General features: G+C 44.1%; 4 protein-coding genes across 4 annotated transcripts; 2 read left to right on the top strand and 2 right to left on the bottom strand.

The window, feature by feature from the left end:
* Positions 1-331: 331 nt before the first annotated feature.
* Positions 332-4,054, top strand: EAF01_006159 (uncharacterized protein; the record flags this gene model as incomplete). Its single annotated transcript, XM_038914413.1, has 3 exons — positions 332-2,790; positions 2,843-3,531; positions 3,585-4,054. The coding sequence occupies 3 exons, from the start codon at positions 332-334 to the stop codon at positions 4,052-4,054; spliced, it is 3,618 nt and encodes a 1,205-aa protein (XP_038770862.1).
* A 735-nt stretch (positions 4,055-4,789) lies between these two features.
* EAF01_006160 (uncharacterized protein) lies at positions 4,790-5,725 on the top strand (the record flags this gene model as incomplete). Its single annotated transcript, XM_038914414.1, has 3 exons — positions 4,790-4,894; positions 4,957-5,411; positions 5,473-5,725. The coding sequence occupies 3 exons, from the start codon at positions 4,790-4,792 to the stop codon at positions 5,723-5,725; spliced, it is 813 nt and encodes a 270-aa protein (XP_038770863.1).
* Positions 5,726-5,958: 233 nt separating this feature from the next.
* Positions 5,959-6,725, bottom strand: EAF01_006161 (uncharacterized protein; the record flags this gene model as incomplete). Its single annotated transcript, XM_038914415.1, has 2 exons — positions 5,959-6,446; positions 6,527-6,725. The coding sequence occupies 2 exons, from the start codon at positions 6,723-6,725 to the stop codon at positions 5,959-5,961; spliced, it is 687 nt and encodes a 228-aa protein (XP_038770864.1).
* A 4,010-nt stretch (positions 6,726-10,735) lies between these two features.
* EAF01_006162 (uncharacterized protein) lies at positions 10,736-12,754 on the bottom strand. The gene is made up of 3 exons (XM_038914416.1): positions 11,885-12,754; positions 11,321-11,759; positions 10,736-11,235 (listed from the first exon to the last, which is right to left on the bottom strand). The coding sequence occupies exons 1-3, from the start codon at positions 12,233-12,235 to the stop codon at positions 10,991-10,993; spliced, it is 1,035 nt and encodes a 344-aa protein (XP_038770865.1). The 5' UTR covers positions 12,236-12,754; the 3' UTR covers positions 10,736-10,990.
* Positions 12,755-13,581: the final 827 nt, after the last annotated feature.

Below are 13,581 nucleotides of genomic sequence, written 5' to 3' on the forward strand. Positions count from 1 at the left end.
TTCTCTTCATTCTTGTCTCTACACGGATTTGTATCCCAGAACTTTTCCCGTTTCGTATTTCACGCCGTGAAGAAGTTTACCAACAGGTCGCTGGGTCTTCCTTCTTACAGGCTTTCTTATCGTTTATCTATTTCTGCCCTACAGGCCTTTTTCGTGGCCGCTGTAAGCTTTGATACTTACCTGACGCAACTTTCCCCCGCCTCGCCGGCACAGAGCTTGGCTCTATTTCAGCCATCTGTTCAGCAGATTATTGAAAGAAGGACTCATATTAAGAAGAATCTACCACCCTATTCGCAAGTTGATCTAGCGGAGCGCTTGTAATCTGTACAAGATGGCTCGGCGCACTGGGAAACCCGGCGATGAGCTATTTATGCAACGTCCTGGCGACGGTTGCGATAGTCCTACTGTCACCATAGAACCTTTGAGAATTGTAAAGCCGACAAGTCCACCCAGACATCGAGCGGAATCCAGCTCTTCTAGTCGATTTGCATCTCCACCTCCTGCAAACAAGCACACATTCCCCTTGCCACCAGGTGCCTCGAGCTCCGCAAACCCTTTACCGTATCCCGATGATGACGATGACGAACTGTTTCAGAAGAAACCAAACCCTCCTTATCCTGACGACCGAGGAAAGGCTCCACAAAGGATACAGCTGAGCGATCAAGAATATAGAATACCTGGAGGAAATAGCAGGCAGAATGCGTATGATACAGCACCACGATTCACAAGTCCTATAGAGAAGACTGGCCCAGGGCTATCGGAAAGAAGAGGAAATGTACCACAGCCCTTGCCTGCTTCCCCAGAAATAAGCTCCCCTGATAGAGAAGGAATGTTTGGCAGAATACCTCCAAAGGAACCAATTCCTTCGTCTGGCGCAAGTGCGTACTCGGAGGGTAATAGACACTATTATCCTCCTCCTATTCCTAAACCCACCTCTTCTAATGCGGTGCCTTCAATACTTTCACCAACCCCAAGAAATGATATGAATAGATTCGCTTCCACGGCTTCAACTTCTACTACTAGAGCAAATAGGGGATCCCCACCTCCTCCAGAAACTCCTATCGATCCACCAAGCGATCTTGGAGGTGGTGGTATTGAGGCGCGATATGCTGCATCTGGAATTGCAGGTGCTGCAACTTTAAGTAGTTTACAGGCGCAAAATGCTGCTGCTGCTCAGCGAGCTAATCAATATGCGCCGCCTCCTGTTCCACAAATGCCACAATCGCCTCCCGCTAGACCTTGGACTCCAACAGAGTCTCCGGAGAATGCCCCGCATGGTCCACCTAGAGTATATCAAGGCTTGAATGAAATCACTCCATCGTCACCTCCGCCCGCTGTCACTCGGCCCCAAAGACAAGGTTCGGCACCACCAGCTAACACTCTGGAACAAGACTTTCAGCGCATGCAAATGTCTGCTGAAGAGCCGCCGCCAGCTTATTCTAGTGTGACTCCTGGAGCCAATAATTCACAAGTGTACCCAGCTGAGAAACAACAGCGTACCAATCCACCTGCTGCCATAGACACTACACCAAAACCAAATATCGCACCGCCATTAGCAACGCCAGCAAATAATCCTGACCACCCTGCATTTGCAAACGAGCCGCGACAGGAACAAATCCCACACCAACAGCAGCCTACTGAAGCTGGCCCATCAGCTCAACCTGTCAATATTTCTCCTTTTCAAGGCGCTGGTCCGTCATCTCCACCACCGCTCCCAGAGGGCTGGATTGCTCATCTCGACCAGAACTCTGGTCAATATTATTACATTCATCTCCCCACTCAAGCCACTCAATGGGAATTTCCCAAGGGCCCTACTCCATTGAATGATGTTCCGCTTTCACCAGTGCAATCCACCTATGCTGGATATGGAAACCCCATGGCGTCCCCGGGTTTGAGTATGTTCAACAAACAATCTCTTGCATCTCCTGGCTTTCAAGGAATGGCCTCGCCTGGTTTTATTGGCTCACCAGGATTTCCTCCACACACCCCGGGCTATGCGGAGAGTATTATGAGTATGGCGTCAGGTACGCCAACTACTGCAGGATTCTCGGGGCCGCCTCCCACCGCAGGGGTTGACATGTATAAAGTAGCTCCCACAAATGGCGTGTATTTCGGACCTTATTTACGTTACGTGAATATGGATATGGAGAATGGTGTATGGCTGGGTACAATTATGCTCGTGACAGATGCTCCACAACCACCAACTATCCATATTCATCAAAGTGTCGATCTGTCGCCAAACCCCAGGCAACTCAAACCCAACCCAATATACACACATCAAAGATGGGTTTTCTATCGCTATGATGTAGATTTGAAGATGGGAGAAGGTCCAGGTGATAAGTGGACCTATGCTATAACTTCGCATTTGGGTTGCACGCGATATGAGTTTCTGGTGGCCGGACGTTTCGAGACAAACTGGAGATTTATTGCGCATTCTGGCAATGATTTTGCTATGAATACTACCGTCAACGAACGTTCAAAGCTTGGCGGTATTGGTTTTATGTGGAAAGACATTTTGCAGAAGAACGTTGAATGTGGCGGTTTCCACGTGCAGTTGGGCTTAGGCGATCAAATCTATGGTGACAGACTATGGAAGGAAGTTCCTCTGCTGAAGCAATGGCTTGCTATGAGCGGCAAAGAAAACCGAAGAAGTGCAGCATGGACAGCAAGACATGAGGAGGACGTCTCACATGCTTACTTTCATTACTATACTAGTCATTTTGACCAACCATACTTAAGGGAGGCATTTGCTCAAATTCCTCACATATTACAGATTGACGATCATGACATGTAAGCTTTCGACACTGTATTTCTTCACTTTTACTGACGCTAACACCTTTAGTTTTGATGGTTATGGCTCTTATCCAGATTACATGCAAAATTCCAACATGTTCAAAAACATTGGTCGTATTGGTATTGAGATGTATCTCCTCTTTCAGCACCACACCACCGTTGATATTCTTCGAAATGTTAGCACTGATATCGATCTGTTCACAATTACTGGAGCTGGTTGGCATTTTGTCAAATATCTAGGACCTTCCGTCGTTGTGATAGGCCCAGATTGTCGATCAGAACGTACTCAACGCCAAGTTCTCGCTGGTCCTACCTACCAAGGCATTTTCCCTAAAGTAGCCACTCTACCTCCCAGTGTACAACACTGCATATGGATGATATCAGTTCCTGTGGTATATCCACGACTTGAAGCTGTAGAAAGTCTTGCACATACCATGGCCACGGGTAAGAAAGCTGTGAACAGTACTTATAATTTACTCGGAAAAGTTACAAGTTCCGTGGCTGGAGTTGTGGGAGGTAAAGAAGCCGTGGCAACTGGCTTTTCCCATGTTAAGAAGGCAGTTGGCAAGTCGGGTTTGATGGGAGGTGTACTTAATACATTTGGTGATATTGATATTGCGGATGAGTTGAGAGATATGTGGACACATGAGAGTAAAGATTTGGAACGAACATATTTAATACGGACTTTGCAAGGAATTGCTCATCAGAAGGGTATTAGAATGACATTCCTATCTGGCGGTAAGTTATCTATGCATCTATTACAGAAGTACAAACTGCTGACTCATTCCTAGACGTAAATTGTTGCGGTGCAGGACTTGTCCACGATCCTTCTCACCCCTCTAACCACAAAACCATGTATCAGATTATCGCATCTGCAGTTGTCGCCGCTCCGCCTCCATCATATGTTCTCAAGATGCTTCACAACAACAAACCACTTTACGTTCCTCAAAATGGTGTCAAAACAACCAACCAAGTCAGCGATACCAAAGAAGACATGATGGAGATATTCCAGACGGACACCAATGGGGGTCCACGAGATATGAAGAAGTTAATGGGAAGGAGAAATTACGTAGCGTTTGTTGCTTTCGACCCAGATTCAATGATGGGCGGCATGAGTGCAAATGGAAGTATGCACAGTGGAAATGCTGGGTTGGCAAAGCTGAGTCTGGCCGTTGATTTTGTGGTGCAAGGGGATGGAGGATTTAGCCCACCTACTAAATATGGCCCTGTTATTATACCAAGTTTAGAGTTTGGCAGATAACGAGAAAGAGGAAGGATTGGATCGGCATGCGATTTGCAATATGCAAGAGAGGTATCAGAAACGCGGTGCAGTTAATGAGATACTCTCGTGACAATTGCAATTTTGATGTATATTTGTTGGACTGCCTTGTTCGTTGATTTTGTAGCATATAAAGAGGGAGTAGTTGGGAAGCAATATTTTACTGGGTAGCTGAATCACACTGTCCTATGGAATACACTTTTGTGTATGTTTGCTTCTAACGTCATGAATCAAGTACTAGCCAGCTGTAGTCGAAATGAAATCATGGCCTTTTAAGAAGCATATTGAGAGGAGCATTTATTGATGTCTGTAGAGAGATTGACTGGATCACTGGATGGGGATGATAGTCTAATAGGGATTGTCTTTGGCACTATATCGTATTCAGGAAACGAAATCTTGAGCTTCAGAGAATGTATTCACAAGACTTCTTTAATATGTGTACAATTAAACTATGACCTTTAGATATTTCGAGATCGTCTACTCGTGTAGATCAAACAATAGTAAATGATAATGATACTCGAGTAGTGGAGTCAAGGGTTCTCGCTAGATCAATATCTTAATCAGCTTATATCCCTGTCAGACTATGCCCCTCAATCCCCCTTCTAGTAAAACAGCCAGACCGCCAAAGTGTCAACTTTCCAAACTCAATCCTTCACTTCCTTCCAATTTAACTTCTCGTTCGTTTTTTAATTTTACCTTCTAACAAAATATTTCAAAATGACAGACGCCGTAATTGCCAGTTTCCCCCCTCTCGCAGAGCGACCCATCAAAAACACCATCTGTCTTTTCGATGTTGATGGAACTCTCTCTCCGGCGCGGCTAGTATGTTGCTCCCAACTTCTCAACGCCTTTCACTATGCCTCAACTAACAATCAAAACTGTAGTCTGCCTCTGCAGAGATGCTCAATCTCCTTGCCGCTCTCCGTCAAAAATGCGCCATCGGTTATGTAGGTGGCAGCGACATGGCCAAGCAACAAGAACAACTCGGCACTGCTGAGATTCCCGTTACCTCCATCTTTGATTTTTGCTTCGCCGAAAACGGTCTCACAGCTTTCAAGAGCGGTGTTCCCCTTCAATCGAACAGCTTCATCAAATGGATTGGGGAGTCTCAATACAAGGAGCTGGTCAGATTTATCTTGCATTATGTTGCGGATTTGGATATTCCAGTGAAGAGAGGAACATTCATCGAGTTCAGAAATGGCATGATCAATGTCAGCCCAATTGGTAGAAATGCGAGCGTTGTGGAGAGAAATGAGTATGAGGTCTATGATAAGGAACATCATATCAGAGAGAAATTCATCGAGGCCTTGAAGGAAAAGTTCACTGGTCTGGACTTGACGTGAGTTTTTTTGATCGCATGGAAAATTAATGATGGGCTAGACTAATAACTTGCGATGCAGATACTCAATCGGTGGTCAAATTTCTTTCGATGTCTTCCCTACTGGCTGGGACAAGACATACTGTCTCCAACATCTTGAGAATGACGCAAAGCGCCCAGGCGGTATTGAATATACTACCATTCATTTCTTTGGAGATAAGACATACAAGGGTGGAAACGATTACGAGATTTATGAAGATCCAAGGACAATTGGTCACAGTGTGAAGAATCCAGATGATACCATGAGAGATATTAGACAGATTTTTGACCTTTAGGTATATGGCATTTGCTGTGAAAAGGTATAGATATTAATTTAAAGGGGAGATAGGAAGAAATTTATATTCATCTATTCCAAGCCCGATTTTGATATCCGATGATTACCTCTCGCGAACACAAAAGCATTTTTGGAGGCTAACGCGGGGTGGATTGACAATCTCTAGATTATAAATCCGACACGATATTGACTCTTTTCCTTCTATTGGAAAAATCAATCCATAAAGCTAATGATCTAACTGATTGTATAAGATAAAAGAGGAATGACAAGATTATCCCCCTCAGGGATAACACAAGTTGCATTATTTCCCGAATCATATGAGCAATCCATTTCAAACTCTAAAGTTCCATACCCCTGAATAACACTTCCATTCGTACAAGCCCACTGATGATTTGGCTCATAATAAATCGTTCCTATGTTTGGCGAACCGTCACTATGGGGATTGCTATCACCGATAAAGGTAACTCGATACGCTACTCCTGCACAGAAGACAACGCCATTGCCGACGTCGTAGCGACGAAATCCAGCTGGATTAGTCTGCTCACATCGAGTGTATTCGCCAGGATTGTTGATACCGATTTTTACATCGTCCGGAGGGCCGAAACCAGCGGGTTGCAGGGGAAGACCGGTATAACAGCCGTTTATGCCGCATTCATCGCAGGGACCGAGGTTGCCGTCACAGCCTACGAGGCCGTCGGAGGTAGAATTGACACACACGTTGGCTGGAGAGATTTTTAGCTGGGGTTTTTATAGAGATGGATTTGGGGAGTGGTATAAACATGAGGAGGAAATGAGTACTTACGAACGTTCACCTGGTTCACACAATCTAAATTATGCGTGGAATTAAACCAGATGAAATTTGTCACCTCCCAGGCAGGTATGACGTCGCATTCTGGGGGTGGGGTGACGGATTGACGAGTTTGGAGATGGGGGGTGAGGGGCGTGCAGATTGCTGTGCCTAGGAAGAGGAAAACCAGGGGGGCGGTAAATCTTGTTAACATTTTGATGACTTTGAGTGTTTGGGTGAGATTGATTGTTCCTTTAGTCAAACGAAGGTTGTGATATTGGATTAGCAATGGGAAAGTAGACGACTATTAGTAGTACATTTGTAGTTCCCAATTCACCAAATCCATGAATACGATATCGTTAGTCTGTAAGTGGAGATGATGACAGAGGGGTACATTGACAACACGAAGATCGAAAATTCTCCAGCGCAACAGCCTAAATGGCTAGAATGCGGTCACGGCCAATGAAGATACCACCCTCTTCGTATATCTGCAGCGGGGATCGTCCGGATGTCATCCAGATTCCAATGTGGATTTTTCGGGTAAGGCTTGGCAGCTTTTTTCAACAGCTGAAAAATGTATGTGTGTGAGAATGGTGCTCGCCACGCTCGCCTAGAGCGACATACGAAATGCGCATGGAAAATCTGGACGCACGCACGCACATTTTTTACGTGATGCGATGGGATGACTGTGCATGGAAGTTGTGAGCTAAGTCATTCCTCCTGATTATTAAGCGCGTTGGAAATCGTGTTTCGTGAATGGGGATTTGAGAGCGAAAAGATCTTTCGCTGGCGAGTTCGTGTTTGGGGCGGGGCGGGGGAGTGAGGCGTTGGGTTGGGTAGGGTAGGTGTGAGTAGGTACGTGAAAATCCTGGAGACGAGAAGCGTGTTTTTTCGTATAGGTATGTACTGTAGTGTACGCCACTGGGGATTGGTGTATTCATCATACGAGGAGGTGACGATTTTGGAGTTGGAGTGAGTCTGGATGGAAGGGGATATTGGGTTGCAGCTTGCTAGAGTATAGTGTGCTTCTAGAATTTTGGGTTCTGTGAAGAATGGTAACTGGCATGCCATTCATTACTTGCGTTGACAGCTGTAACGTTACAAAAGGCTAGTTGGAGATTGTGACATGGCAGGTTGGTGGAGAGCTAGATCAAGGGTATCGGAATGGTCTGCTTGAGGTACATCTGTATATGTTGATGTTAAGGCGTGAACATGCGGGTCTCTAGATTTGTCTCTAATGCACGCTTGTGTGAGGATATAATTATCTGACGTTGCGTGGATACTGGAAATACGCTGGACTATTGTGATGAGAGAGGGATTCTGGGGGATGTCTGGATCACTTGTGCACTTTTGTGTGCTAGAGACATTCGGTCGAGATATTGTGATGGGGATAATGGAGTGGTGAATTGTAATAAATGAGATTGAGTAATTGAGGACATGGATCAAGAAGCATATGGGATGAATATTCCCTACAGAATACCTGGAGGAGTTTGAAAGTTCGTATTCTATTGATGGCAGTATTTAGTAGCGACAACAATTGTTGTCGTTGAGAAGGCCACTCGTATGCGCTTGAGTCGTTTGATTCCTTTAACTATCAAATGTTATTGATCTCTCAAATCTCAAGAACGATTTCATACCGTTGTCCATCGCTTCAGGTATGGAGAATGTGCAACTGTGTGCTCACTCTTCTTATTAAAGCTTCGTTTGTGAGTTGATTATCGGAAGCACACCTTCGGTAATGGGCCATACACTTGGAAGTTGGTGAGGGAACACATCTCTAAAAGCGTCTAGTTGAAAGAAGCATCAACTTGAGTCCTTGCTTTGTCATAGGAAGCTTTTCGAACTATGGATGGAAATCATCTGTCAACTGTCACTACAGAGTGTCGCTTCTTCATTGCCTCAAGTTTTGATGCAAGGACAAACATTTTCCGAACCCAACCATAAAGCTTAGCTTGATTGGAAAGATACAAACCACGCTTTCTCCATAGTTCGATGGAAACGAGACTTTCTTGTTGTTTGAAGGTCTCGTAATGAGTATATGAATCAACGCCTTATTGACACTTGTAAAAACAAACGCGTTTCATTCAAAACTGCCTGGAAACAAAACACAACATACGATAAATGGTTGCATCTTTATGAGCAAAAGACTCCTAGTGACTCTTATCACACCGCACTGACTGCTTATCAGGTTCACATATCAGTTTGCCAGCTAGTGTACGTTGCTTGCGTCTTAGATGGCACTCGTGGATCTCTGATAATCCATATATAGCAAGGAAGTCTTCATCTCCTGTGGATATCAAAACAAACAATTGACATATATAAGGTTCTGCAATGTAAGTGAGCAGGTTACTGGTAGCCATATTGATAATATTGTATAACATGCCCCGAAACACAAAGAAACGTAAGACTAAAAACATTTCAAGGCGTATAGAAATCGAGTCAATTCATCTTACCATCGCTAGACGGCTTATTACAATACGCCAAATTGTACCATCAACATACTGCCAAACATCGGATCGAAAAGGTCACACTCACACCTCCTCACATGATAGAACACTCACATGATCACACTCTCCTGCATACCTCCGCTTCTCATCACACCAATCTGATCAAAACCAATTGTTGCACATCTCATCGCTTGAACCCGTCCAAAAACCTCCTCCAACCCCATTTGTTGCACATCTGATCTTCGCCTTCGACCGCCGTGGCTTTTTTGATCCATATGTTTATAGCGAAATCCATATACGCACACATGTGTTTTATCAAATGCATCAATCTATCAAACGAGACACCAACACTCAAGACCTATCAGATTCTCCAATAATCCTCAAGCGAGAAATTTAAATCTCGAGCGTTTGTATTCCATCTCTCAGAGATCTGTGATTGGATGGATAAACTCACTCGATAAATGCTAGTCTTGCAATAGTCAAAATGTTCCAGATTGTACGATATGCAACAGTTTGATCGATGGGGAAGGTGGGTGCATGGGTGTATGTAAGTATGCGGCGGGAAGGTGCAGGATGGTGTGACGATGGCGATTGGTTGGGCGGTGGATGGTGTGGTGATGGATGCATCGTGTTTGTTGGGTAGATTTAGGAGTAGATGTGGAATAGAAAATCTGTTGGAGATTTTGAGGTGGTTGTGGATAGAAGATGGAGAGCGTTACGTATAGCTGAAAACATTTTAGTTGTCCCGATTTTCAAACTCTATGTTTTGTTTGTGTTTGTCATGGGTAGAGATTTGTATTAACTGCGGATGTTAACGCTCCATAGCTGGCGTCGGAATGAATTCTCGTTGCTCTGAATCGTAAGCTAGATTATCTTTCCATCTTTTCATTCCTTCCTGATTTCATTATCAAAAAGAAGTAGTTTCTATGTGGCATTTCGAGGGGAACAGGTCAATCAAGCACTCTAGCAACTCATGCAGTCGACCGAAACGTTGATGCTACAAGGCGACGCATTCTGAAGGCAGCCAGACCAGACGCTACAGTTCAATCATCGGGTAGCTTTTGTCGTCACTCAAGTTGTGGATACTTTATCATATGGATCTCAAGAAGCCAGATGGCGACACCATAAGCGAAGGATCTCCAGACTTAGATAGGAAAGGAGAACTCGAAATGCTTACCAGTTAAAAGAAGCCTACATCGACGCGAGGAGCCGATGTTTCGACCCAAGAAGCGAACATCATAATCTTATGCTGACCTTGTATTCATCTCTGCTGCTGATAGATAATTGAGCTGTACCTAGCCTCTAGCTAGAACAGATAGACAACAATGCGATCGGGTGAATGCAAAACTAAATTTTTGAGCCCACTCTGAAGCCTGCGTTCCAAATATCTCACGTTTGAATGCATACTCAAGTGAAATATATCGCAATCTCTCTGTTGAAACTAAAGACAATTATGGTTGGAAACTCAGCATAGTGCGACCACATCCAGCTGAGCATTGGAAGACCGAGCAGAGCGTTTCTGATATGATCTCAATTCTGCGGAAAGATATACTCTATCAGCGTGTAATGCAGACCATCTGGCGGGCGTCTATCGTTGATCTGATAAGACGATATCTCGAGTCTCTAGGACCAGACCGCGTTACTTCAAGTATGACAGCCCAAATGCTGAGAGGCAGAGTGGTGCATGTATTAGAGATGATAAAGCTGTATCTGAAGCTTCTTATGGATACTGTCAATGCAAATCAACACATTCAATTCAAGTATGACCAAGTCTGGGGATCCATTCGGGATTGATTAGGAAGAGAAAGAATGTACTTGTAAAACTTGCAAGCATCGATCACTCGATTTCGTATAGCTTTGTTCCCAAGATTAACTGACGGTGGCAAAACAAGCAACTTCAATATTTCTGTCTCATATTTTGTCAAGCAACAACACCAATCGATCAACACTTTCCAACCACAGAAAGTCACAACTCGCACAACCATCTCCCCATTACCTCTTGACCTCTCACTCAGAATCCTCATAACTCAACCTAACTCTGATACGCCAACGCGCTTCTCATTTTGAAATATTCTCCAACCACAATTGGTTCGTACTTCTTCTTCTCTCCCTCCAATACACATTCCTTGAAAACTTCTATAGATTTATCCGTATCCGGTCCGCAGAAATATGGAATGGAATAACGCGCTTGTGTCATTCTTACTCCTTCCTGGGTGATTGTGTAGCGAGAGGTTGAGTGGGGGAGTTGTACGCGATGGAGTGAGGATTTGAGATCATCTGTATGCGTTAATATGTTGGTATTTATAGATCATACGATAAGAGTCTAGGTAATGGAGAGAAAAATGAAAAAGGAATGAAATACCATTAGTCCATCTCATAAGTAGATCACCTATATTCATCACGATAGCATTCTGAACCGGATCCGCTCTGATGAATTCACCAGGTTTCTTCGGATGCTCGATTTCCAATCCTCCGCACTCGTCTTGAAATACCATGGTGATACTTCCAAAATCGGTGTGGGCTGGTAGTCTTACTGCAAGTCCGGTTTCGATTTCAGAGGCGGGGATGGGAGGATAGTGGAGGAGTCGTAGTTGATTGGTATGCCCGGAATGGAAATCTGCAAGTAAGGAGGGGTTGTGAAGCTCTAGTCCTGTGCCGAGGGCTAGGAGTATCGTTTTAGCGGTGGTGGACAGACGGTGGTAGAAGAATTGCATGAAGGAGTGAAAATCTGGGAGTGTGGATTCGGGGAGCCAAATATTTGGTTGAGAGGCATTTTGTTCGGAGCCGATTTCATAACTTTCCTGTGAGGATGTTGTTAGTCCACCTTAATCACAGCGGATTTAGGTGAGCGTCTTTCAGGGTTGAAACTTGCGATATGGTAAAATCGGAAAATAAGATAGCCTTTCGAACAATCCTACAAACTTACTTTACAATCCTTCACCCCTCTCATCTTCTCTCCTAACTCAGCGTTGTCACTAATGACCTGGTATACCTTCTCCAACCCCGGATACGAGTATCCTCTATGAACGCTTGGACCGGGTGGATGCGGCGCTTGCATTTTTGCCTCGTGTGAAAGGTCGAACAGTTGTTTCGTCATTGCAAAAGCTTCTTCGAGCAATGAGGAGGGGACATCATGATTCATGATGTATACAAAACCGAAATGACGACAAGCATTGACGAGGGCTTTTGCAGTTTCGAGACGAGATGTTGGAGAGGTGGGATGTAGAAAGGGAGCAAAGTCGATAATGGGAATTGTGGAGGTGGGATTAGACGTCATGTTGAGGAGTTGTTTGAATAGTTGTAGTTGTTAAGGGAGCTTCAAACGTCGAGATTATTTCCAGATAGTGAAAACAACAAATCTGTTAATGCTGTTCTCAAACTTTCAAACTCGGAATCTTCAACTAGACTGCAGTGCGGAATATTGGAAACACTGTCAACAAGAACTATCTTATGAGAAGTGACATGGAATCGTACATAGTAGTTGATATAATTGAGATGTGATATTCAGTGAAGGAGGTGATAAATCGTGACGGAGTCTTCAGTATAGTCTATGCTATCTCTCAACGAGAATGTTCGAATTATGACACCAGCTGCGCAATACCGATATGTACGTCTAGCGAGCGACTGACTACACAGTATTACCACACCAACGTATCCTGAAAGCCATCAGCTTGTTGAGCCAATATACATCGACCATTCTTCGATCTCCCTTGGATAGAATTGAACAATATGTGAAAGGCTGACAAATCCAAACAATTGTCCTACCTATATGAGAATGTATCGCTCCGCCAAAAATAAATGAGGGGTTGAGTCTAAGGTCGTACGTCGTTGATGCTACCTGGGCAGCGTGCATATATTTATTAGTCAGCACTGTGAAACCTCACCATATGCTAGTCGATATGATTTAAAGTTATTGTTTTGAAGCAGCTTTTATTGGCCAGGTTTCGAGATTGAAGGACGGTACATAGAAATTACTGGTTTGGGTATATGCTGAGCAACCTGTACCCTTGCCTTCGATGTCTCTTCTTTGAACTCTAAAAACACCCCTTTCTAAAGTATTCCCAACAAGAAAATGTTTCCAGATCGATATCAGTGCTATCATTTACCTCACCTTCAATAATCTATCACTGGACACTACAGACAATTCGAGTTACATGGGCGGTGTGAAGTGCTTAGACACGCATGCCCACTGACTTACCGTGTCCATTCCGGTACAGTACTATTTCCACAGAGCAGAGAGCCATTTTTCAAGGATAAAGAAATCTCACCATGAACTGGTAACGTTCATATGGTAACGTACTTAGCTAGTAGCATACAGTCTCACATGTAACTGCAAAGAATGAATAACTACGGTGAGTCAAGTGCTGCAGACTGCAATTTTCGACCTAGCCTCGCTTTTCTCTTCCCTTATCAATATTCCTCGAGGTTTTCAGAATAATCACCCTCCCACAACACGAGCAACTAGATTCGTCTATCGATCAGCCTGTGATGAATAGACAAACTTCGGCAATGTTTTAACGCAAGCAGCTCATTCTGAATGGAGATCTTGACCCTTGTGAAATGCAACTCGAGATCCGAGATAAATTTCTTTCAGAGTAGGCAGCTTAGCTTCAATTTGCTAGT

The sequence above is a fragment of the Botrytis porri genome (genome assembly GCF_014898465.1).
Source record: "Botrytis porri strain MUCL 3234 chromosome Unknown BPOR_007, whole genome shotgun sequence".
In the NCBI taxonomy this organism is placed as follows: domain Eukaryota; kingdom Fungi; phylum Ascomycota; class Leotiomycetes; order Helotiales; family Sclerotiniaceae; genus Botrytis; species Botrytis porri.